At 36.4% G+C, this 27,630-nt stretch overlaps 1 protein-coding gene across 3 annotated transcripts; it reads right to left on the bottom strand.

Moving 5' to 3' along the window:
• Positions 1–766: 766 nt before the first annotated feature.
• LOC124414793 (methyltransferase-like protein 22) lies at positions 767–27,449 on the bottom strand. Of its 3 annotated transcripts, none has more exons than XM_046895868.1 (6): positions 27,369–27,449; positions 19,580–19,655; positions 15,727–15,852; positions 7,891–8,076; positions 1,584–1,751; positions 767–1,187 (listed from the first exon to the last, which is right to left on the bottom strand). In XM_046895868.1, exons 1-6 carry the CDS (start codon positions 27,369–27,371, stop codon positions 898–900), a joined length of 849 nt encoding a protein of 282 aa, XP_046751824.1. In that variant the 5' UTR covers positions 27,372–27,449; the 3' UTR covers positions 767–897. The 3 variants fall into 3 exon arrangements, with proteins under 3 accessions (XP_046751824.1, XP_046751826.1, XP_046751825.1); XM_046895870.1 differs by having other exon boundaries at positions 27,341–27,435; XM_046895869.1 differs by lacking the exon at positions 27,369–27,449 and adding an exon at positions 25,659–25,674.
• Positions 27,450–27,630: the final 181 nt, after the last annotated feature.

The raw sequence follows: 27,630 nt of genomic DNA, 5'->3' as shown, positions 1-27,630 counted from the left end.
TCCGCTACTAAAGAGTTATGCATCGTCGAAATTTCGACCCATTCCGATCGTTTGTTCATATAATATAGGAAGAAATCGGATGAGATCTCTCGATCGATAACGGTAGGGCTGCTACATCGCGTTAAAGTTAGATTCGTTGTGATTAGTGCATTAGCTAGGTCGAAGACGATCGCGGTCAGGGCGATCGAGCCATGCCACCTTGTTATAGTTCAATTTGAGTTTTCTATTGTACGATCACGGTTATCGTGTTGGAGTCTTTTAAGTTAATTTTGTATTATTTTTGTTAGAGCGATTAGCGCAGTTAATTTTAAGATTTATTTAGCATTTTGCTTTTGGACTCGCGAAGAGCGAATTGAGTATTATTTTTTTTTTGTCTTATATCGCTTCGAATACAGAGTGTGTTCTTTTTATTTTGTTAAATTGCGTAGCTTCGCAAACGTCCTTTCTTTCTCTCCGTTAAATTACCCCTCTCCTCCCGCTCCACTGAGCTACCGAACAAATCCAGATTATAGCCGAGAATCAGCGAAGCTATTTGAAAATTGAGAACCGTGTTGATCACGTCAGACGCTTAGCAAAATCTGGCGATATCTTTTATGAGTGTACTTTTCCAGCTTTCATCGCAGGTCGTCAAATTATTGTGCACACGGTAAATTTTCGGTGAACTTCTCCGGGTGAATCGAGTACGGAAAATCAATGGTTACAACACATACTTCGAATTCATACATCCAATTTATAGTTAAATAAAAATAATAACGAGGCTCAGGAATTCAAAAGAAAAAAGATCTTTATTGTTATACTGTTACTTAAGTTTTCTTATTTACGATACAGCGTAGTTATAAATTTGACCTAACTATAATTAGCATTGTTAATCGTTTTAAATTTAGTCTAATACGATTTTCATATACTAGCGACGTTGTTTTCAATTTTCATCAGTATCAGATCTTTCACTCTGTCATATTTGAAATACTGTGGAAAATTTATATCTAAATATTGTATCTTCCAATTAGTTTTGTATCGTTGAACACATCTTAAAAACTCCTCGTACATCGGCGCTACAGTATCCAGTTCTGAAATGGTAAACACATACCGTTTCTCTAAGGCAATGTAAATTGCCTTTGGTAAACGCGAGTTCAACAACTTCATCACGGTTCTTACAAACGCATCCGTTATTTGATCATCATAAATCACTGTAACAAAACGAATCGCAATGAATATGTAGGGAGGACCGGGACGCGACGGATCCCCTAAGCCACTAATTATTTTTTGTGGCTTTTGAGCATCAGGTACAAGATGTTTTGATCTATCCCAAACAAATTAATAATTATTTTGCCGTCATTTCTAGAAAAGAAAAAAAGGTCCGGGGCACGACGGACTGCTCTAAAAATTTTACAAATTTTTTCTTCTAAATAAAAAATTTTCGAAACAACTTTGAATCCTTTAATTCTACTTGTACTGAATGAATCATTCATTATGTATCAATCTAAAATATAATTTTTTTAAAATGTTAGGTTTCGTATCTAAAAATAGAATAAAATAACATAAGTATAATAATAAGAATGACTAAGGAGTCACATAATACTTACCATCGGCTGCTAAGATGATTGAAGCTGCGTCAAATTTTTCTTGTAAAGATTTCGGCCAGTTCAGGTTGAAAAAGTTCAATTCCGTAACCAGAAAAGGTGATTTAATATAAACCCTATTTTTATCCGCATTTCCTTCTATTAATTTAAGGATCCCACCTACATTCACATCTGCAAACTCAATCATAAATTATTTATGGAACAGGTGACAGTTACAGTGAATGTGTGTGATAACAATGCGGTGTGGCGGTGTAACAAACGGCGGGCACAGTACTCAACAGAGAAGAATCATTGGAGTAAGTCAAGAGTGAAGGAATTACACGGTGAAGATAGTCCAAAAAGAAGACGATGGATCATGGGGAATCCGGCGCATTTGAAAGCAACAAATAAAAATGACGTACGGCGTGCTTGAAAAAACACGTCACTTTAAGGGGGACAGATACATTTATGACACTAGAAAAGTTTTTTCTTTATTTTCACGTATAGATACCACTGATTATTAATAAAAATGCAATAAAAGTATAAAATAGAACAGATTACATGAGTTTTAAAAAACGTAACGATTTTCAGGATAAAATCGATTTGTTTACGCAAAATTAACTATTCAATTTGATTTGTTCGTTCAACTTTCTAATGTCTTTACGTCCAGTTTACACGTTGCCTCGACTTTTCCACATTCCAATCCAATTATTGTTTATTTCATGTTGTGAAAAAATAGAACCTTTAATTTTTGATTTTCAATCATTTTATTTTGACGTTCTGAAAAAAGTATTAAAAATCGGGAACAAGATCACTCTAGCGCAAATAAATATTAAAAGTCAAAGGTCAAGAAATTCGGTTTTTGCGAATAAATCGCTTTCTATAGCTCGTAGACCGATTGAGGTTAGCATCAAAATGAAACATTATTAAATTTGGCCACAAAAAGGTTTCATTTATTTTTACGGACAGCGAAACGTTTGAAAAAAAAGTGTTGCAAAGTTTTCACGCAAGGTGTACATACACTTCATTTTGAACGGCGCATGCATAGAAGAAGTGATTTTTTTATGTATAGCTCTTCAAAATATGGTGTAACGAGTATTGACGAGTTCAAAAAATAAATGCAGGAATAAAGAAAAGTAAACTCATTTTCCGAGACCGTCATTAGGTGAAAATCATAAAGCAAGTGCTCGGGTCAGGTAAATCATACAATATTTAAATTATTGGGTTTCACGCTTTGTTCTAAATCAGAAAAAAAACTTGAAAATCATGTTTTTTGCAGTTTGCTAAATATACCTCCTCTCTTGAGCAGTAACACTGGTGTACATTTTGTATGTCCATTTCTTCGATACTCGTATTTTCTATTCGTTCCTCTATAACGATAAGATACATGGTCATCAGTAGGACCTGTCGACGATGATAGAAAACGAAGAGGACTGAAAAAATCGAGATGAGTACGATAAACAAAGTTATTGGCAGTTGAATTAAATGATCAAAGGCTATCGAAAGAATAATAAACAGAAATCAACAAAGTAAGTGGGGAAAAGAAAAATGGGGATCAAAAGAAACTATGGTTACAACCTCGTATAGGATAAATAAATTGAAAATCGAACAAAGGAAATCTTGCAGTCGCATGAAAAAGATGAATATGCGGAATGCGCCAAAAACACCGGACGAATTTAAGGGGGCAAATGTATGATGTCGAATCCGCCGCTCGTCGACATAACCTAAAAACTATTTGCTCTGATTTCTTACAGTTTTCTCGATATTCCGACAGGAGTAAATGATTAAATTGACAGATTACATATAAACAATCGACGAGTAACTAGAAGCTATATGCACTAGGACGAAATTATCGTTTCTTCGTCAAGTACACAAGTTCGAATCTGCCGCAACTCGACCTTCGGCCAGGCAATGAGTCTGTGTCATTTTTCCCAGTTTTTTCTAAACCTACGACGGAGTAAATTACAAAGTTGGTAGATAACACAGGTCTGCAAACAAAAAACGGGACAGGTTTTTTATACTTTATCTTGTAGGTTTTCATTCACTGAAACCGGGAAAAAATCTCAAAAAATTCCATCACGGCAGGTCACTTCTTGAACTCGTGTTTGTAGTTTCATTTAGAGTAAAACTCCCGTTTATTTCGATATCTGGTATCCTGTTCTTGATTCTAAAAATCCTATGCAAAAGTGATTTCTTACTTCCATTTAATATATGTATTTGAGTGTGACTCAAGAATAAATACCAACACGGAAACAGAAATTGAAAAGCGGACGCGTGTTTGGAGAAATATAAACAAGAAAAGGTTTCATAGGCAAAAAGAATGAACACGGAATGCTCAGTACATTTCATGAAGAAATTGTTTGTTTAATTTTATAAGAAATATTGAGTTCATTGTAATGAAATGCTAGTTTTTATATTATTGTTGTGCTTTTTTTTATGCAAACACCTTATATTTTGCAAAAATACTTTACGTGATCGAGGGAAATGGAAGTCATTTTTGGATTCAGCACATTCAAAAACATAGTATTTACCAAAAATATCCCATGCAACTGAAATAAAATATTTTCTTGCAGACCTGTGTAATTGATGAGAAATCGACGAGCAATTAGAAGCAACATTCACTTAGCCGAAATGTTAATTTCTATGTAGGAGATTCCAGTTAACGTCTGCTGCTCGTCCACATTACCTCCAAAATAATTTCTCCGCTTTTTCCCAGTTTTCTTGATAACTATGAGGAAGAATGTTACGAAATTTGCGGAGCAATGATTAGCGGCCCAGGAGCAATTAGTAGCAATCATCAGATTTTCTATATCTCCATTCGTTTAGGCGACATATCAAATCTAGTTCGACCACACTTCACCTCGCGAAAAGTCCCTCTTCGATTTTTTCCGATTTCATGCAAAATTAATTCACAAAAATAATAGAACAATTGGAAGCAATTATTAATGCCATTTCGATTGAATAACCATCGGTTTCTTTTAAGTACTTGTTCGAATTTGCATTGTATTACTCGGGCTCAAGTACCGGAAACGTTTTATTTTTTATGTTTTTGAAAACCGTTTGGGAGTAAATAAGAAAAATTATGGAGCAATCGAGAGCAATTAAGGAGTAATTATTTGGAACGTAAATTATTTGAAAATTCTACGATTTTTTAAAACCCGCGAAACACCTAGCGGCTCTCGGAAATGCATTTTTGTTTCTTTCGATGTTCTCAAAAACCGTGTGGGAGCATATAGTAAAAGTTAGAGAGCAATTAAGAGCAATTAGGGAGCAATGCTTTGGCTATTTTTTAATAAATTCGATGGGCGCAGGCCAACTTCTAATAGATCACTAATATTCAGCGGGGTAATAGAAGTTTCCCCTTCCACTCTCTTTTTTGAGAACTTATGAAACTCTATTACCACAGCAATAAAATTAAACACAGAAAAGGAAATTGACTAGTAAGAGTGGTAGCACTGATTATAACAATAAGAAGTAATGTAAATTTCTTTGCTTTTTCATCTCGTGGGGGAAAACTCCAAAGTTTTACTAACCTTTGGTTACTTCCACGTTCAGTGGTTACTTCATCATCCAGCGCGATTCAGATGGAAATGTTGTGCAATAGCTTGTCGAATAAGGGTCCTATACTAAAGCATTAAGTTTCACTTCTCTGCTGATACATGTTCTCCGGAACATGTGAATCCAAGACGTTAAGTATACATGCGATTTTCAGAACGATTTCAGTCTGAACCTATTTTTGTGACAGGTGGAGTTAAAAACGTCTACGTCAAAAGAATGTGCCAAGTATGCACAGAGATAATAGCCGTGCAGTGCTGAAATAGATCTATGCACAACACAGTCGAACCTCGATTCTAGAGGTAAATCGGGGTCAAGGTTTTCTTCCACATCTGGCACATCCCCTTATTATGCAATCGAACGCCGCGTAGCTTTGTGTAACGAAACATTACAGCATGTCTGTCGCGTATGCAACATAGGAATAAACTTACTAAGAATCTTAGAAATAATCAGATCAAGTTCAGGACACGTGAGAAAAACTAATGCATCTACTATTCAAAAAAGACGCATTGAGAAAAAAAATTTCAGATCGTCACGTGAATGTGAATTTCAGAGATAATCAGATTACTTTGCCACCGATAACAATCTGGAACTGTCCACTAACTTAAATTTTTTTCAACCAAATGTTTTCAGCAGGGTGGAGCTGCTAATTGGACCTCGGCAGCCCTAATAGTACTACGCATAGACAAATGTTTTAAAAATTAAGGCCAACTCTAATTATATCCCATATATAACACGGCAAATTGGCAGTGTTATGTGATCGTCAAACCCCTCGGTTTTCTCTGTAAATACAGTGCCAGCAGCAAGGAATTAACTGTGGACATGGTCTACATCTAGAATCGAGCCTTAATACTAACGCCCTTTTGTTTCGTTATCTTTTCTTTGTCACAAGCTATCCCTACACCTCCCTGTTGGGAAACAAAAATGAGAAGAGGAAAAGTCCGGCCGAATCGAGAATCATAATAGAATTGACACCAGTTCGAACTTCGTCACAAACGCCTTATGTGAAGGGATTGCGTCTAGGGGTCACGTGACGCTTGAATTTCAAAAAAGCATCCCGCTCAAAGGTCTCCTTTACATCGTTAATCTACACCCGGTTTTGTCATACCTACCAGCCGAGATATAACAAGGATTCATCTCTAAGGTTTCACCAGTGGTCCAGAGCCCCCTACCGAGTCGGTAGAGACCGGCTAGTCACCCACGTACCGGGTCACAACCAGCAGGCGAGAGCGGCGCGCGCAGCAGAACCACGGAAGCGGTCCGGGACGTGCTGCCCCCTGGAGAGCCCTCTCGCGCTAGCTTTGTCACCGACCGCCGATAACGAGCAGTGAAAACACTCGGCCAATCAGCAGAGGCGGCAGCCGCACTCGGTCCTGTCGAGCCAGTTTCCCGAATTTTCGTCCTGAGGGTCCTGAGGAGCTCATTCTTTTTCTAGTGAGTCAAACGGGACAGACGTCTCCTCCGGCTCTGAGACTCGATCGGGGAGGACCGTCCCCAAGAGCTGCTCCTGGCACTGATCTTCCGTCCCCGAATTCATTGAAGAAGTTTGTTTTATAGCGCGTTCTCCTCTTTTTTAAATTTAACTTCCCAATCCTTCTGTGGTCCGAAATGTACTCATCTGTTTCTTTACGTAAGTGTGGCTTATTTTATCCCTCGAACTCCGAGTATTTTATTTGAATAATTTCAAAAATTATTCTTTTGTTCTGACTATCTAAGCCGAGTAGGTTCTCGACTCGGGTTGTCATGCAGAGTATTATTTTTTTACTGATCATTTATTTGACCATGTCGATGAGTTGTCTAGAATTTACTTCCTCTTCTTACGTTGTTTGCTCTTGTTACGCCTTGTGTTACCGAATTTCGAGATGACCCGACTAACGGCGCGTAACGCTTTGTACACCGTTTAGATACTCCCCATCGGTTATCTCTCGTTTCCGCGCTTCTATTATTCTGAATTAACTCCTTTCCATATTTTAGTCTATAAGTTATGTTTGGTAACGCATGAAATTCCCCCGGACTCATATCGCGTAGTAGGGACTGTTTTATTGCATCTGTTACTTTGCGTTAAGCACTTTCATTCCTATTAATTTTGTCCTTTCCATTATTATTTTGCGTCGAGTGTGTTAGTCATGTAGTGTGTATTATCCTGATTGATCACCGCGCGTCCAGCGTGTCGTTCATGCGAAATTTTACGTCTAGCCATTGGTATTTTTCCCCATTATTCCTACAAGTAGTTTTGTTTTTTCGTTTATATCTAATTACGTTGGAGGAGTTTTGTAAGAGCCGAGTAGTCTTGAAACCCGATTCAGTTAGCTCAAAATAAACACAATATTAATTACCCCGACTAGGCATTTATAAAACTGTAGCTGAAGCCAAATGCTGAGCTGCCGAGCTATCTTTTCCCTTCCCGCATTACTTCCGTCCTCCCGTTTATTACTGTGGTATATCGTCCCTGGCGCCCAACATTAATTCTTATTGGTATTCGACTTTTGCCGCGAATTTCGCTTTGTCTTTCCGCGTCGTCCTGTTTCTCATTGGAGCCTTATTTGTGCGCTTTGCTGCGGCTGTACTGACACTGCTGTACTGAGTCCCCAGAACGGTAAGTAGTGGGTGCGGGTCACAATATATACGCGAAGAAGGCGGTCTAGATAAAAATTACGTACAAGAAGATCTGGAGAGCCCACTATACTTACGCAAGCAGCATATATTTTTACCTATTGGTGTGTGTGCGTGTGTGTATGTGTGTGGGTATGTGTGTTTCAAGTAGAATTTCATTTACCGGTACATATAACCTCATTAGCAAACATCCCGGCTATAATGCTAGTAAGGCCAACACCAGACCCCAGCTCTAAGACCACTTGATTTTCAAATAGTTTTCCATTGTGCAGAATGTAATCAGCGAGTAAAAATGCACCACGCCATACTTGAAGGCCAACAAGTTCGAGTGCAGTCGATATACTGTGCTCTAAAAAAAAAAAAAAAATGCAAGTGTTAATGATGGTAAAAAACATATTCTCTGCAGTCATGAAGTCCCACATAGCAGATTATGCTGCTGCTATATCGAATGTACTTTCTGCATATGTATCTCAAATCGTACCTAACCTAGGTAAAACGGCACGTGGGACAACGCTCATGATATGCTATCCTTATACAGGGTGTTCTATTTGAAATGTAAGGATAATATCTCTGAAAAATAGGATTCATGGGAAAATATTTCATATAATAATATATAGAGTTTAGAGGCCTGTTCTTTGGCCTCTCTAACTAAATAGGCAAGACAAGGTGGCCCAATCTAACCTTATTACACATAACTAGAATGATTTCGAATTTGAAGTGACCACATTTTTTTTAAACTTGAGTTTATAAATGAGCCTAAGATTAGTTAATATAGGTGATTCTACATGTTAATATTAAAAAAAGCAACTTCTCTCTCGGTGAAGTAAAAAAAGCAACTGCTTGCAATTTCTATCAATAATGAGCCCATGTACACGAACCTTCGACTAGCGTTTCATAGTTGAAATTTCGGTTTGGCTGTGTGTAGTGGAAACCAAGGTATGAAAATCCTTCAATTCTAAGGTCTCTAGGATTTACGGTTTACGAGAAACACGTTAACCAATTTCATCACTTCTTCGAATTGTAATTTCAGCTTCGAATTTTAAGCACTTTCTGTAGTCGTAAAAGAATATGACATTATAGTAGGTATTATACGACAGTTCTAACCCAAGATCCCTTCTACCGATACTTATTACAGTCGGTAAGTTGACCGCACAGGGAGAGAATTCCTGCCTTACCGACAGTCAGTGTTACACCGGAGAGGGCTAAGCCTTACCGGGGTAACTGTAACCGACAAGAGCGTTACCATAGATGCCGCGAGGTGTGTTACCGGTCGATTTTACTGACAGAAAGACCAACAATGAGATTTTGTGCTATCGGATGAGATTTCACAGGATGGTGGTGGTAGGAGAAGAAAATATAACGTATAAAAATAGCAGTTAGATACCGTGAATAGATGTTTCTATTTTATCGGCAATTACATTCAGTTTTTCAGCTTATGCACAACAATAATAGATCATATTATTCTAAGTTGAGCGAATAACATTATACATATTTTTTGTATACACGCATTAATAATTTAATCATCACATTCCAAAATTGAGTTATACTTATTTCTTTACCGTACTGCTAATCAGACTGAATTCGACAATACGATCGTGCAAGATCATGCAATGGGCTGCAGTATTTTGGAAAAATTCTACGTTTAATTTGCTTCAAATTCCAATCGAATGTCCACCGGCCCGGTTTTCTACAGTTCATTCTGTTTCGGGCAATCGATAACGATTAGCAGCGTGTGGTTTATACATTCGCTTTTTGATAGCAGAGGTTTGGATTCGTTATTGTAGTAGGATATTTGAAACTTGACATATGTATCGTAGAGAATGCCGTATAGATTATTGAAAATATCTAGATTTAAATTTCCTAGATCAAATCCTCGGACGGTTGAAAATCACCGAAACTATCCAAATACACGACGTGATCTCCATTTTTCTTGTATGCAACTCAACTGGGTTAATCTAGCATCATGAGATTTCAAGATCAGACGGATAAATTGCCTGTCGCAAATTCTGACAAAATGGTTCAGCGTGGAAAGAAGAAGAAAGAGAAACGTCACGGAAAGTTGCTACCAAATACCGTGAGAGCAGTTCTTTGCGGCCCGTCCAATTGTGGTAAAACTAATGCTCTCCTATTACTCATCACCTACGGCAATGGAGTAAAATTCGAAAATGTCTACGTTTATTAAGAACACGTACGAGTTATTTCCCGTTTGGCGAGAACAAGGAGGTTGTAAAACCAGAAGCTTTGCACCCTAACTCTGTTATGATTTTCGACGATGTGGCATGTGAGAAGCAATCTTGCTTATGTCAGAGCATACTTCAGCATAGAAAGGCACCGCGTTGTTGATAGCGTTTATTTTAGTCGAACATATACGCAAACACAACACTCGTGCGTGACATTGAAAACTTATTGCTGCTATTTCAGCATGATGAAATGAATCTGAAACATTTACAGTGATCACGTGAACACCGACAGGACCTATCAAAAATTTTTAAACTTATGCTCGGCATGCTGGAATGATGGTAAGTATAGTTTTGTCATAGTTGACAAGGATAGTAAAATCAACGAGGAAAGATACAGGAAGGGGTTTGACTGCTTTATAAGCATACACTAACGCAACTTGCACAGTTTAATTTGACAATCAAGTCGCCAACATAGAGAGCGCCAAGATTCGTAAGCATAGGGATACGTTGAGTGAAATATTGAAAGCAAGCGATGCCATACGTCAAAAGCACAAAATAATCAAGTGGACAAAGACACGACCTAGCAGATTCTGGGGGAGGTGTTCAAGACTTTAGTAACGCTGTTGCAAGAATTGGTGGATACTCCGAAGCAGCAGCGGCGACAGAATTTCAAACAAGACATTAAAACAGAACTGTCTGATGTTACACTGAAAGAAGAAGAAAAAGTAGATGAGAGTACCGAGGATGATGATGATGGGGACGAAGATATGGATGAGGAGGAATCCAAGGATGCGAATGATAAAACACTAAAATTTGATGAAATTTCCACTATAAACACGCCAGTGAAGTAAACAGTGGATTTCGTGGCGCGATATTTGAAAATATTCAACACGAGCCAAAAGAAGGATTTATATAACAAATACAGCATTCGAAAGTTGACAAACAATATGATGATTGGTGATTCGCAATTTAATTTCATCGATAATCTGTTCAACGTGGAAGATAAAAGTTACGAGAAAACGCCGGGATTACTCGAATTATTGTTTAAAAAATCATCCGATGCCAATTCGATGGAAGTCTGTACGACGATCCGAAAAGTGCAAAGTATAGAAATTTCGTTGCACAACACGTCGGCTGACTGAAAAAGTCAGGTAAAGGTTTACCCGACTATAAGATGGTGCAAAGAAGAGACAAGAAGTGGGTTACGTCTACGGGGATGATCCAAATGAAATTGTATTGTAAAATGCCAAAATTATAAATAAAGTGTTTAGTCACATCCGAAGTATTGATATTCAAGTGGCAGCACTGGAACAAACCAGCAAGGAATCAGTATCAATTGAGAATCAAAAGCGCTTGGAAGAAGATTTGGAAAATTGGACAGCAAAGAGCAAGGAACAATGAAGACGACAATAGCGACTGAACTTCACAGATTCAAATTGCTCGACGCAATTATCAACGCCGGTTCGTAGATGTATGTACGTGGACTGGATGAGACCTGGCAAGCCTATCTCATTAATATGACCGCATACAGCTCGCACAATAAAGGATACAAATACCTATACACAATCATCGACATATTTTCAAAGCACGCGTGGAGGTGCTAAACGGCCATACACAAAGCACCTAGACGTTGATCAGAGTTTCGTTTTTCAACAGCGAATTTGAAGCTCTCATGAGGCAGCACAATGTCAATGTGTATTCGACATTCAGCAATTTGAAGGCATCAATATGTGAGCGTTTTAATCGAAAGTTGAGAAATGAAATGTGGAAGCCGTTTACTGTTCGAGGATCTCACAAGTGGATTGATATTTTGGGTGATTTAATGAAATCTTACAACACCAAGTATCGCACGATTCGGATGAAATCGGTGGATATCAGTACAGTCAACGAATAACAACTATATCAAAGCGTTTACAAGCCTTGATAAATCAAACGAAGTAATCGGAAGCTGAAATTCAAAGTTGGCGATCGAGTTCGAATTAGCGGGTGCAAAATTTTGTTTGAAAAAGCCCATACACCAAAGTAGGTAACGGAAATATCCACCGTGAGCGGGGTGAAAAATACCAACCCAACAACGCAACGTACAAACTTACTGCTTATCAAGATCATCCCATCGAGTCAGGCTTTTACAAGGAGGAACTCAGTAAAATAAAATTCCCCGATAGCTACCTGATGGAGGAAGTATTACGCAAACGTGGGGATCAGCTCTATGTAAAGTGGTTGGAATGAAATGAACAACGACTCTATGGATATGTCTGTATATGTCGAGGATGACAAAATAGCAGAGTTACCGTGACTTTCTTCTATTATTTCGAAGGGTGGCTGTCTCAAAAAGAGGAATGAAGATTTAGTCGACGAATGAATCTTGGATTGAATTGATGTGTCGAATAAATATTGTATGTTGAGTCTCTTTCTGAAAATTTTTGTTAGTTAAACTCACAGTTTTGTCCTGTTAAATAAAACGGTGGTTCATAATGCGTTCCACACGCCAAATACGAAGCTCACGAATGGTATCTGGTCATTCCTCGACAAAGATTTATGAAGTGAGCAAAATCGCCAAGAGTGTCAAAAGTTCAATCTTAAATACCATCACGTTTGACGATTATAAGTCGCCGAGTCAATTCTTTGTAAGCCAACAGACAGCGCTTATAATCGTCAAACCTGATGGTGTTCAAGTTTACACCTTTTACAAGTTTAGCAATTTTACTACCTAGAGGTGTGAAAATGCTTTGGACAAAGACCCAAATCTTTATGATCTTCATGGAGCTCTACAGGATAGTCCAAATCCACCTCTAGGATGTAACCGATCGGTGAATCGTCCGGGTGAGTTGTTATATCGATGGATTATGGTCCTACTCGAACGAGCCAGTGGGTAAATGCCATCGACATATAGTACGGACTGCGCGATCCCAACATAAAGGCCTTCGAAAAGTGTCCGCTAGAGTTAGACAAAGAGGGAACGCGGTAGAGGTCAATTGCCTCTCGTTCTAAGAATTTTATTGGCTGTGTTGATTGCTGCGTAGAGCGCGGCAGGGATGCGATAGATGCGAGGTCCCCCCGATGCCCTAGTATTCTAAAAAAATGTATTTTATCTTAAATAATCCTGAATGTTTGCTAAGAAGGTTGGGTTTCCATACAAATTTGAAGTTTTCAAATACTGAAACTTACAATAATTAACATGTTACAAAAAAAATCCTGGCAATTTCGGTCGCGGGTCACAAAATTATTAATCGAGGATCCTACCTCTATCAATATCGTCACCAGATTGCACCTGCAATGACATTTACACATTTTTTATCTATCTAACGCTTGCTTGTGGTCGAAAGTACTTATTTGGGTCCCTATAAGTTTGTTAATTTAATTAACGTTCATTTTATTGCAAATCCGAATGCGCAGTGCACGTGCCAAAATTTGTGTTGACCCAGGTCGTTAAGGGCCCTAAATCATATTGTTACGCTCCTGAATAGAAAAAGACGGAGATTGACCTCTACCGGTCGCTATCTCTTTCTACCAGCCGGTCATATTCTACCGGTCTGAGCGTAGTCCATACTATATGTCGATGGTAAATGCGCGCTCATAGCTGTACCGTACAGATTATTTACATCGAAATACACAAGATATGATTTCATGTTCCTCGGATCAAAACCTTCACCCATAAATCTGTTATTGACTTGAGTAGGGCGATTGGAGCATTATGCCACGCCGCCTCGAATGCGGCGAAAGCAAGCCCCAGTACAGTGTAATAGTGCAACGAATCTAAATCGTATATTTTGAATCATCTAGTCCGGAAATTTTGAAAAACATCAATTCCTATCACAAAGTCTAAGTTGACATAGGCTTCTTATGGCAATCACTGAAAAGGGTATGTGCATAGTGCCATCTTATGTTACCTTCAAAACCCATAAACTTTCGCTAAAGATATCTTTGCACAAATCCTATTTTTTCTAAGACTTTTCCAGTTATTGTTAGAATGAGATCCTCTGTACATGGGGCATTATCCATCAATCAACCACTCTTTTGGAGACTGTTTCAGATATTGTTCATAATTAGCCACTTTTTAGTACTACTTGAAAGTAATCTCCTTGAATTTTTTCAAGTCTTCAAATATACTCATTCAAAACATTTAGATCTTTGTTATAATTTGTATACTTTGGATTGAGTAAATCTGGCCAAAAAATTTCGTTGAACTTTGTAATCCAATAAATTTTACACTCATATTCTCTTTGCAAAGAATATTTTGGGCCAAGAAATAGAAATAAATTTGTATGTGAGGTAAACAGTATGGTGTAGGCATCTTTGTTACCTGCGTTTCGTACTTAAAAATTCCGAACAGTGCAAAGAAAAATGTTAAACTATCCTTTTGTGACATAAAGTATGTCATACTCAGTGCAAAAAGACCTACTTTGCCTCCTTGATACACAATCTACTTATTTTCATCTAATCGAACACCCTCGATACTATTTATGATTTTGTATAATGCAGTGGCATGTTTTCAAAAATCTCCAGCAAAATCGCCATAACGAGCATCAAGTATTTGATGGGTTAGTATTTTTCTCTCAAAATTGGTAGCCGAGACAGATAGTCTCAGCGCGAAGTCACATCAGATCCAAAAATTTACGCTAATTCCTGTGTACCTAACTTCCCCAAATCCTTCCATTAATAGCAGTATGCAGAAAGTAAAATTGCAAGTAACCATTGGTTCCTTTGATGTTTCTCATTAGGTTATAATTTTTAACATGTTCTACGGAAAACATGAATTCGTCAAAAATTGGAATTTTTTTTTTTTCATCTCCTGTTTTCCAAGTGACACGCGATGAAATTTAGGAAAAACAGATAAAAATAGAAAAAATACTTCCAACCGGTCATATCTTTAGTTGTATTCATCCTAGAGACTTCATCCAAAAACCATTTTGTAGTTATTGAATGAGACTTTTATTACATATTTATTGGATTATTCATATTTCGTAGAATCAAACTCAGATTACACAATGCTAGTAATTATTTTCACGTTGTCTAAGGTTGGTTCATTGTTCCGTACTCTACAGTGGACTTATTGGCATTTTCATTATGACACCACTCAAAGAGGAATACTATCAAAGATATGGCCGTTTAAAAGGGCGTGTGTTTTCTATTTTTAGCTCTTTATCCTGCCCCCCCCCCCCCCCCCCCCCCCTCTTCACCCACCTTTGTAACTTGGAAAATGGGGACGGAAATTTGTTTAAAATTTTTTTGATGAAGTGATTTGTTGCATAGAACCTGTTAAAAAAATTATAGTTTAATCCGAAACATCGAGGTCGAAAAGCTGTCGGGTTTGACATGGAAAGCTTCATATTTCCGTAAATAATATGAAATTGAGACTTACATCAGGGCTGTCTCATTCCAACAGAAATACAAAATATAAGTTTTATTACATCACAAAGTTCAATGAAAAACAATTTTTTTTTTTTATCTCAATAACTTTTTACCAGAATTACCCAATCCAAGTTATATGATCGGATTGTCAAAAAATTAACTTTGTTTAAAGGTTGATTTGAAAATCCAAAGAAATTCACAAAAATTTCTTTTAAGTTGTACTAAAATATGGCCTATTACGAACGATATTTGAGAGAATCCGAAAAAGTGGCCGAACGAACGTAAAATGCCTCATATGAAATCAGCATCATTGATTGCTCTTAAGCTTGGAATATGTTGCTCTACATAAAACTGTATTCTAAAAATCACACTATATGTTACGTGCCATACTAATCTCGATTGGTACTCAAGTCCTTATAAAGACAAAAAATACTTCAATTCTCATTAACATCAATTTTTTTAGTTACCTATAATTAGTTCTCCCTGCGTTTGCCGATCAATGATAGGATCTCCATCGGTGTCAAACTCAAGTCCATCTCTTTCGTTTTTCATCAAGCATCGAGGGTATTTGAAGTAAAACTTTGAAATGGCATCTGTAAGATTGAACATATTTTTGAAGATTTGTCAGTTAATGTATAGAATATTCCCAGTGGATTGTATACGAAAAATTCATAGGCCTAAGTCACTCCATACCAATTCACGCCTTGCGAATTCTACGGTGTTTTTCCAATTTTATTTCTTCAAAATAAATGAATATTCGTTTTACATGGTTACTTTACATATTGCAGCTTTTTGGACATACCTCAAGTTTTCGATTTTCACGATTTTTACTGATAAATCCATTTTCAATAGCTAAATTGGATCGTCAAAGTAAAAACTCAAATCTTTCATTCAATATTGTAATGCAGTTCTTACATTTAGCAAAGAAAAATCTTAATGAATGGAAAACATGTTTATGAATAAAAAATTGGGCCTCAAAATAGAAAGAACAGTTTTGTGCTAAATATGTAAGTTGTATTTTTCTGTTCAATGACTTTCAAAAAATGCTTAGCATAAAATGTGAATAGGTGAAGGCAGGTCCTATAGAGGCTATCTATGTTTCAATGTACTGCAAATTTGTAGTTTTCACGGTTGATTTAATTATAACAATTGGACATTTGTCATATAACCACTACAATTCTTTATTTTTCATGTTTATTCCAATGGTTGCGAAAAACAGTGACATATTCATATACGATTGAATGGGGTACTTGCCAATAAGGATTGATTCCAATATTTCTTGTACAAGAAGAATACTTTTTTGCCATACTTTATCCAAATAATTCTTAAAACACAAGAATTTTTGTGAGGAGTCATTTTCATCATTTTCAAAATGATAGTTGTGTCGGTGGTTACCACTCTACTGTACTCGGTGCAAAGCTTTTGCACCTGAGGTGCTTTTTGGGATCAAATATCATATGCGTGAGTACTTATATTAGGGGCATTCCACGAGGAATCGATGAAAATCGGAAATTGAGGTCTAACTTTGCTCCAGAATTCTGTAATAAAAGTACTGTTGGAAAATCCGAACGCTATTTCTTTTCATTATTTCAACCACCCCTTTCTGAGGTATGATCCAATTGGGATGCTATTTCTGCAGTACCCATTTTCCAAAGTACACGAGAAACTATTTTTTTCGATCTAGTGTGACAAAATTTTTGAGCCCTCGCCGAAAATGGAGTTTAATTACAACAAAAAATATGTAATTTCAAGAAATTAAAAAGATTAAAGAAAGTTATTGAAATGAATTTTTAATATTGAAATGAATTTTTAATATTGAAATGAAGAAAAACATTTATATGATATGCATAAAAAAAGTAGACTTACAGAATTATAATGGAAAGAACCGTCCATGCACTTTTTGTAATTATTTGGAAAAAAAAAAAATCAATTCTTGGGGCTCGAAAATTGGGTTGTATTTTAGGAGATTTTGCTTAATTTTATCAAATTCTAGAAAATAGCTGTTTCTAAACTAACAAATTAAATCTTAACTCAGTTAGGGTGAGAATTATTTTTTCAACAAGGCTATCGTTTAGTGTTAGAATTTTCATACAAATAATTCTCAAGGAAATTTGACCTCTCAAATTTTGAATTTAACGGAGACCTCGTGAAATGCCCAGTTCACAGATACTCCGAGCAAAAAAAAAATCATGTTTTTTGAAAATGTCAAGAATGCCCCACAAAAGTATGCAATAGTCAATTGCGTAAAACTGCAATTGTTGATCTCAGTTCGAAATATTCAATACGATTAGTAACAGTTAAAAATATTCTCCCCAGATTGTGTTTCAAAATCAAGTATATTCTCTAGCACCTGCTGGGAAAATTTGATTTTTGAAGCCTGAGGAGAGTGCGTAGAGTACTCCATTTCCGAACAGTGAGGTAAAACAACATTGGCGCATGTGTACAACTGAAATGCTTACATGTACGACATGAGGCATTAGGTTCGTGGGATGTTTCAGCACGCGCTCCACCGCATCTCATATTGCACTTGTATCGAAATATACTATTAGAGCCCCGATTATGTTATCAACGCCCACCGACAAGTATAAAGTTTACGTATGATGGAGGCAATTTCTGCAGGGAAGTATATTACTGAAATTCAGTAAACCGTATCAATAAAGTAAAATTTAGAGGAGGGGGAGGGAGGGGAGTGTACGTAAGGAAATACTTAGTTTTCGAAGACGAAAATACGCTAGATCTTTTTTTTTTATCGTAACCAAAGAAAATAAAAATGATTTTCAGAAGTCTGGAAAAAATTTTTTGAAAATTTAATAAACAATTGAAAAACAAAAATTTTTTACAAAATTTTAATATTACCCCATTTTGCCACCCCTACCCCGTTTTGCCGATATCTACTCATATTTGACAAACTCAGCTATTCAAGGTTAGTGTCAAATTTCAGAAGTGATTTTTTTTTAAAGCCCCGTTAAGTAAACGTAAGCAGCCTCGTCATTTATGGTGGAATGCAAAGTCTGCGCGATCCAAAGTTTTTTGTAACGCATGCATGAAAAAATGTCTCTTTTGTGGCTTTTGAATTCCTCTTTTGCGGCCGTATTGAAGTACTTTTTTGCCGTGCCAAACCAAATGTGCGTGGGTACAACGTTCTGCACATGTCTAGCGCGCGCAAAAATGTTCATGTTATGCACGGCGTGCAGACAAAAAACTTTTTCATGCATTGTTTACAAAAATTTCTTGCTTCCTACAAAATAGTGTATTGTGTATCAAGGGCGGGAAATTGGTCATTTTTGCCCACATGGGAAATTCGCGTTACGAGTCGCAGGCTCGTATGCACGAACGAAGCGAGTGCGTATCACGAACCAGAAACGAGAAATGCAAATATTTTAAAGCGAAATTGATCCCTTGCCCTTGGTACATACCATTTTGCATTTTTTTCTTATCTATTTATTCAAATCACATTGATTAATAAATTGAAATATGTATGTAATCAGGGAATTAATAAAAGTTCGGAAGTAACTTTTCAGCCCGTTGTTGACTTTTATTGCCCGGCGGTAGTAAAAGGGCTTTTTTCGTCCCGGATTTTAGGTAAGAAAAAAAAACACGAGAATCGTGCATATGTTACAAAAAATAGTGTACGATATATGCGTACAACAATTAGCTAATACTGCGTACAAGCTTAGGCTAATGCGATGTTTTAGGACTCTGCTTCGACCAAGGTTCGTGCTGAAAACATCGCACTGACCTACCTATAAACACCAATCATGTCGCCCTTAACACTTTTTAACACTGTTATAAATTTCTGTATAGAACTTCCTACACTGTATTGGAAGTTTTATTAGGGTACAGAACAGTGAATTCACCATACATTTACTATTTGTTTAATTTATAATTACAATAAATTTAACACAGAATTTGGTAAATTCAAAAAACTTCTTTGCGTTTTCCTTATAAATTTTAGTAAAATAAAAAAGCGTTATCGTAAATTTAAGGCAAATACATAGTAATTTACGTCACTACACCGAATTTGTAAATTTGCAACCTGATTTCGTAATTTGATAAATCTTTTGTCCAGTAAATGTGTAGTAAATTCAGGGTTCTAATGTACATCTGAATATCAGAATGCACACAAATGCAAATAATGAAAAAATAGAAGCCATTTGAACATGAGGTTGAAATTCACAACATTAATGTAATCATGCATTTTATGAAAAACCGTCATTTCGCAAGCTTATATATGAATTAAAAAAAGCAGCGCTAAGTGACTAACTTCAACTTCGTATTGCAATAGCGTATATGGATTATTCAAAATAGTAAAATACTAACTGCCTAATTCCTCCGACGATACAGAAAAATTGCCATTTTCTGTATGAATTTCTGACGTTACTTTATGCACTTCCATCTGTAATGTTAATAAATTCAGCATTATTGTTTTGATTCATTGGAATTCATGGCGATGCATGTTCATTGATATTGGCTGGGTCTTAAAATTCTAAGAAGACCCTCACGAAAAAAGTGATCAACTACAGCCACTAGGCCTATAAGATTCACAACGAAACGAGCGATTGCACAGTGGTATACCGCTGGCTTTGCAATTGTATGCTGATTTAGCCTCCGTGGCAAATCTTCCGTTAGACACAGATGTATACGTAAAGAAACTGTGCCAAAAACGGTTTCCGACTCAACCATAAAGTTAACTTTTTTGACCTGAAAAGCCGGACGAAAGTGGCATATTTTTCCTGCTTAACTTATTTTCCTCATCTGCGGGAAAAAAGTCTACTTTTCTCCCGCTAATTTAGTTTTTCCCGCAAAATGGAAATGTGATAGAATAATTACACGATAGAATATGATAACGATGACGATGAGGATAATGATGATGAAAAATGAAGGTCCTTAGTTGCCCCCCCCCCCCCCCCCCCCCCCGGAGACTTCGTCTACGGCCCTGGACCCGCTCCGAGAATAGACTCGAATGTTACTTTTAGAAAAGAAAGACGTGGAACGAGATGTGGGAGGAATTCTTGACCAGAAAAAAGTTTAAAAAAATATGCGATACATACATGGGGTCTCTGGGACCCCAATATTTTTTTCATCAAATTGCATAAATAGCCCTGATTTAAGCGCGCTGACTTAAAAATTGTACATTAAAGTCGGTATTGGGGTCAACTAGACCGCAATGAGGTGTGGGGTCAACTGGACCCCAATAAGAAAAACGAAAACAGCAAACACAAACTGTCTCAAAAGGGCACTACCCGCTTGCGCTGCGGTCGACATAGAACACTCAACTTCCGTGCGTGAGTGATTCCCACTTTTTGAGTCAATAGATGTGGCCAGAGTTGAGTCGGAAATAAAATCCTGTATGTAACAAAGGAATAAAATTCGACTTTATTCCCTTGTTACATAATGTACTATTCACATTTTCTGTGTGTTTCTATCCGCATCCAGCGAAATTTTTACTAGGGCTGTAAATTGACGAAAGCTGACAGTTGCCTCACTTCTTTCTGTACAATAAAACTAACTCACTGGTAAGTGTTTTACGAATTTTCGTAAACAAACTGAGAGGAAACTTGTATGTGTAGGGCAGCACCAGCCTGTAGGTCAAAACCAGCCACCCATAAAAAAAGTTATGTAAAACAATTACCATTTTCGCTAAAGATACATATCACGGCATCACTATTACGTTAAATAAAGTTCTACTGCATATATGTTTGGACGTAATTTTTTCGGTGTCAAAGATCAATTATTGCAACAGTTTATGATGTTGACGTTTTAGCCCTTAGAAGTCGGGGGGGGGGGGGGGGGGGGGGGCATCCGATTTAGAATATTTGTTTTATACTTAAATTTGTAAATAGCAAAAAAATAAAAAATATTGGACCAACTAAAAAAAGAAAAGAGAGATGGTTTAGCTTTAGGTGAACCAACGAAAGATCAAAGAAAACAGAGAAATGCCGCAAAAATCGGTGGTGAATTCATACGACTATTTTTGTCCTAGTTACTTCTAAATACATGAAAAATCGTTTGAAAATTAGTCCGTTAAAAACTAAATGAAACAGGAATATTCAGTATAATGTTCGTACCTAGTGTTCGAGCCTAGGTAGTCATCTATTATGACAAGTTAAAAAATCATCACTTAATTTCACTCCAAAAGTGGAACCGGGTCTTTTCTTGTTTATTGATAAGCTTTACTCAAATTATATCAAGGATTAAATTTAATGACAAAAAGATTGACTAAATCCTAACCTGTCACTATAAAAGACGACCTAAGTCAGTTTGTCCGACAAACTTCCGTGATGATCTCGAAAACGGCTAGATGAGAAATCTGAAACTGACTAGATTTGGCAACTAAATGAAAAAGTATTGAATGGAAACTAAAAACAAACTTTCTGAAAATTAAAAAATTTACAAAAATTTGAATGAATAAATGAACTCGGAAAAACATAATCCTTCATTTACAAAAAGTAATCATGAGAAAAAAGTATGAGTTTGTTAACTAATTGTACATATTAAGAATCGATTAATTTCCGATAGAACTGGAAGTTTAAATTGAACGGTCCATGGCAATTTCTCGGGCCCGTCATTTAGTTGTAAAATCCTGTAAATTTCAAATATTTTCATGAATCAGTTTTCCAGATAATCGCGCAAGATTTTCGGACAGACCGACTGACCGAAATCCAGACCGAAATTTCTCTGAAAACCTGTTTTTCGCATTCTAAAAGTTCGAAAACTTAAGGATTCGTTGAAATTAGAAAAAGGGATTTTGTACTGAAACTAATAATTTTCGTATATCACCGAAGGTGTTGAAAAGTGAAAACCTTTCTGCATTTATTTATGGCAAATATTCACCGAATTAAAAAAAAAATGTAATTTGGTTGATAGACACTTTAGTGAATTTATGAGAAGTTTCTTTCTCACATAGCCGCATGGAATGACCGCAATGCGAATTTTTCGTGATCTGCCGAGTCGGTATTCCAGTTTTGTAGAGAAAAATAGTTCCTACAAAAGTTGTCCCTCGCAATGCCCTCCATACAATTAGTCCTACACAGAAATGACATATAATTGTAAGTTTACTTGTAAATTGCCAGTAAACACGGTCATCGACCATTTTATTTATTGCTATTAATTCGATGAATTTTAAATGCCATAACTCGAAACTCATATGACGTGTAGAACAATCTATCCTCGAATTTTTAGTCCACATTTTACCGATAACTTTTGGCAGATTAATTTCACAGCGTGCCAAAAAATCATGGTCCAAGTTTTCAGTGTCTACTTTCAAAGTGTAACATCAAAAAGTAATTTTCTTTAAAACGAGGTCGTTTTTGAAAAACCTAAAATTTCAGCTCAAAAACAAATGTAAATGTCTTCGTTAATTTTCTAATAACTCTAGATATTTCTCAAGATTTTGATGACTCTTTCCGAGACGCGTAAATGGAAAAAAAAGTTATAATAACTTGATCAGAACCGGAGGTATCCGGAGACATTTTACATTTTATTCATTTAAGAATTTGCTAATTGATGTTTTCGATCGGTTCAAGTTATACAGTATCCGTTACCCATTCAGGTATTACAGTAAATATTTTTCAAACTTCCACAAAGTATTAACGACAGGCTAGTACAGTTTCTCGGGTGTGAAATGGAGATGATTTTTGAGGACTCGAAAAAGAAATCGATGGCAGTTGTAGAGGTCTTCAGAATGCCAGTATCTGAAAATAGTACATTGTATAACAAGGAGGCAAAGACCGTTGCCTCCATGTTATACACGATACTTTATATAACAAGAGTATGTTACGCGGTTTTTCGTGCAGCAAATTGAGGTTAGGGTCGCGAAATGTGAGATCAGTTCGCTGTTTGTCGCGTCAGCGCCTGAGAGCCGTACAGAAATGACCAACTTTGACTCCTAGGAGTCAAAAGCGGTTGTTTCAGTACTCCGCGCATGCGCAATGCGCAGACTCACTCGACCGGGGTAGAAACGGGTACTTTGTGTACCGAAAACACCCAAGAAAAACCGGGTAAAACATACTCGCGTTATATAACAAAAATTTCACGTTAAACTAGATAAGATTCTCCGTACCAAGAACTAAAATCTTCTTTATATTTAAAAAAAATGCAAGTTTTCGGAGTAAAAAACGAGCGTTTTTTTCATGCAAAATTGGATTTTTTCTTTTTTACTTTTGATATTTAAAAAAAAATCCTAGTTCGTTGTACGGAAAATCACATCTAGATTAACGTGAAAAAATTTTTTTCAGATACAGTTCTGAGGACCTCTACAACTGCAGCCGATCTACTTCATTTTTCGAGGACTCCACGGCGTAGCGTATAACTCGAGTTAGACTCGATATTTTTTCACGAAAATTTTTGCATCGACTCATCAAAAGTATCTAAATATATCATAAATATTCAAAAATATTTTTTCACTTAGTTTTTTTTTTGTTTTTTGAGTTCGGGAAAATCATCTCTATTTCAAATAAAATGTGTGAAAAAAAGTCTTTTTCACGTTTCACAAAGTGCGTGGAGAACGGGCTATTATTTCGCCGATAATTAAAGAAGGTGACATTTCGGAGAAACTTTTCGCTTCATGAATTTTGTAGAGCTACTATTCCAGATAGTTTATTTTGGTTTAGTTAATTAATCTTTTCGGGTAATACAATTTGGTTTTCGTCCTATTTCTCGTTATTGAACCTTCACTCGTGCGAAGGGCGGTCTTGAGTTGTCTATTATAAACGGCGTACGAGACTTGCTCTCCTTTCATATTTAACATCTCATATATTTTTTTTCAACTTAAACGTAAAAATAAGCTATTTTGGCCGCCTACTGAAAGTGATCAAACGACGCTATTTCCGAATGAGTGACGTACGCGTTGGGGAATAGCGAACCATTTCGCCACTAGTGGGCAAAACCTGTTTTTGCCCATTAGTGGAAAAATATTTTCACCGCTAGTGGAGAAATGGTTCGCTCATTCCCGACGTGCACATCATTCGTTAAGAAATATCGTCTTTTGTTTATTTTCAGCAGGCAGCCATAATCGCCTAATTTTACATTTTTATTGTGAACAATATCATGTGCAACTTGTGGACAATGACGATTCTGAGTTCACATCATATCCTCGCTCGCCTTTGGCTCGTCGAATCGTCACTTTTGCCCACTCGTTGCACAACTATACTATTTTTCGACCATAGTATACCTTTCATTCGTTTTACTTTCGCCGGTAATGGCCTTTATAATAAATGAATCGAGTACCTCAAACCAATTATTTTATTTTATTTAATTGATACTCGAGAAATGAAAAAGCTAACCAGAATAATGAATCAAAATAAATTAAAACATACGATTATCGTCAACAGCTATCTTGTAGTGTTGTGATTTGCATCTAATACGTGTATCTAATGTTTGCACAGACACTTAGATTAATTTTGACCCTTCGATATTCCTAGTAATTCTGCGACCCACGGTCTTTAATTCTAGAACAATTTTGATGCCTCTAAGAATCCTGCAACGTGTTCCTGCAAATAGTTACACCGATTTTTCGAGGTCGGGGATGGTCCCCCCTTTGGGGTGCCATTGGAGAGCCTTTAATAATTTAAGAATGATTTGGATGCCTCTCAGAACCCTCTAACTTGTTTCGGCTAACAGTTACACTGATGTTTCGAATTCGGGAGGCGTTTTTGTCAAGGGGTAGCTTTCAAAAAATGATTTGTTCAAGGGTTCTAGGAGCCTTTATTGAGCATTCTAATTCTGGCCAGAACGGTTATTCGAAATTATTTTTACCGTGGCGGTTCCAGGTTTATCTCGAGGTGGTACCACCTCATGTTTTTTTTCAAACGCGGAGGATTTAATTCGAAAATAGAGCATTCAATTAACCTTTAATTAACCCTTATTTATTTCATTGGAGATATGTCGATTTCCGAATGTGGTGGTTCCAGCTTAATTCCAGCTAGTTTAGGCAAAAACCAATTCGATGAACGGAATCAATGATGTACTTGCTGAAAATGGCATTAATCTATAATATTATTTGGAACCCCAAATCGTGGAGGTTGATTTCAATGTAGTAAGGGTGAAGCAACAAAATTGGTCATTGAACACATCTTGCAGAGAATGGGCATCGCAAAATTGCCGATGAAGATGGATCGTCGCTTCTCTCTTACAATCAGCTCGCACGTGTAGTTTTGTGAACTGGTATTGATATTTTTAAATTAAAATTAGCGTGAAACTCGTTATTTCGTAACTTTAGGATTGTCTAAAATTCAGTAAGCCGCGATAAAATGAAGAATATATTTATATTTTGAAAATCTAATTCTTTCAAAGTCACTTTAATATACCGCCACGGTGATGTTTTCTCAATTTTTCATTAAGTTAGCATTACCAACTTCATACCATTGAAATCCGAAAAATTATATGGCATTTAATATACCATTTCTTTCTGTATTCTATTTCCATTTTTCAAGCGAGCAAACTTGTCGTGAACTTGCCCACATCACCGTCGATTTTCCCAAAATGGCTGGAGCAACAGAATTAAGATTTTGCCACTAAATTCGCATCAAAAAAGCACTAAATACCCATACAGTTTTGAGTTGCTTGTGCCTGATTTTTAGTGACATTTTTCGCAATACTTTTTGCAAATAATACCTAATCACGAATAATATCTCATGGTTCTGGTAATGAAAAATTGTCTTGACAAGTGTGGCCATTTTGGTTTATGCAAAAACTAATGGTTGTGATTTACGGCATTATGTATCACAAACTTCACACAAGTCAGGACAATTCTCCTACATATTTTTGTAGTCGGAATTGGCAACGCTAACTTTTTTAATATATATTTTTAGTGTAGATTTATCTGCCAGCACAACGGACTGTCTTACATGTGCATGTTATCATATTTTTTTAAACGAAATTGAACAGACGACTTAATAAAAATTAGACTTATGACACGTAGATTATTTGATTTACAATTCTGTTACTTCGCAAGCTGTAGTGGAAAGTTTTTGGTTCGGAATATCAACATCGTTCATTAAGTCAAGTCAATCCATACTAGAATGGCGGAGAATTTATAGAGCCTGGATCTGCACTTGTCATTTGAAATTACTTTAAAATAGTTATAAATTTAATAGATTTATTCGATTTCATTCCACAATATATTGTCTTATTGCTAAATTTATTCTCTACAGAATTTTAATCACAATGAGACATTTATTTTCCTTACGCTCATATTGATGAATATTCAATTTTTCAAGATTGTACTGATATTAATTTTCAATAAAATAGGAGTATTAAATCTACCATTAGCAAAAAAATCAGTTCCAGTAAATATATGGAAAATAGATTTCTCCAAAAATAAACCATTATAGTACGAAGTCGAACAAACCTACTATTTTTTTTAACAATTTCAAAAGGACTTAAAATCATTGAAGCTCTATTTCCAAGCTCTTGTTCACAATTTTCATGTTAATTTTTTTTTAATGATAGCAAGATAATCGTAGCTTACAAATAAATTGGTGTTCAATTATCTCGTAACCAAACGAAGGAAAGTGTATTAAATTTCAATTCACCAAGCTTCAGCAAGTCGGTGAATACTGAAAATTGGAGATCTCTCTAGACATAATAGTTTGTTACAAAGATTTTATCAGGGCTGGTAATCTCAAAATATATTTACAGAAATGTAACAGGCTTCCTGGGTGTTCTACGATACTGTTAAAAGCTGTTGTTTTTATAGATAGGAAGAGATATTCCAAAATCATGTCAAGTTCTTCAATGGAACTTGTGTCAAAGTCAAACGATACATGATTGACTTATTTTTGAACGTGCTGATTGTCATACATCATTTATAGCAGTTCAATGTTAAGTATCACAAAACACTGTTAGCTCCAGAGATGAATTTATTTCATACGAATCAGTTTCATCATCAGCATCACATTGAAGGTTAAAAAAGTCGTGGAATAATGATTTGGTAAAATTCTTATCAGGCTTTGAAAATATTACTAACGCAAAGTGACTATGAAACCGTGACCTGTCACGAAGGTTGACGTCAATTAGTTTAACAAGCATTTAGTTAGCACTACGCTTGAAAGTTATCTTGGTCAGTTTGCACAGCTTGACCTGGCATAACAAAATAGCAAAATTTCACCATAACGATTATAAATTTCCAGGTTACAGCCTTCACACCTATTACTCCGTATATAACGACGTACGTTACTCTCGCGTAAATATTTTCACTTGTTCAGGTTGTATAACGTGGGTTAAGAAAATTACATAAGATACGGTACAGACGTAATTTTGCTTTAGCGCATGCGCAATTGCAAAAGTCCAGTCCAGCCACATGGCTTCTGCATTCTGCCTATAGGTTATGTATTTTCAATCTCCATGAAAATCCCATTTGCAGGTATTGT

The sequence above is a fragment of the Diprion similis genome, chromosome 14, assembly GCF_021155765.1.
Source record: "Diprion similis isolate iyDipSimi1 chromosome 14, iyDipSimi1.1, whole genome shotgun sequence".
Classification (NCBI taxonomy): domain Eukaryota; kingdom Metazoa; phylum Arthropoda; class Insecta; order Hymenoptera; family Diprionidae; genus Diprion; species Diprion similis.
The sequence above is the reverse complement of the archived record's forward strand: the minus strand, read 5'-3'. Positions and strand labels throughout refer to the sequence as shown.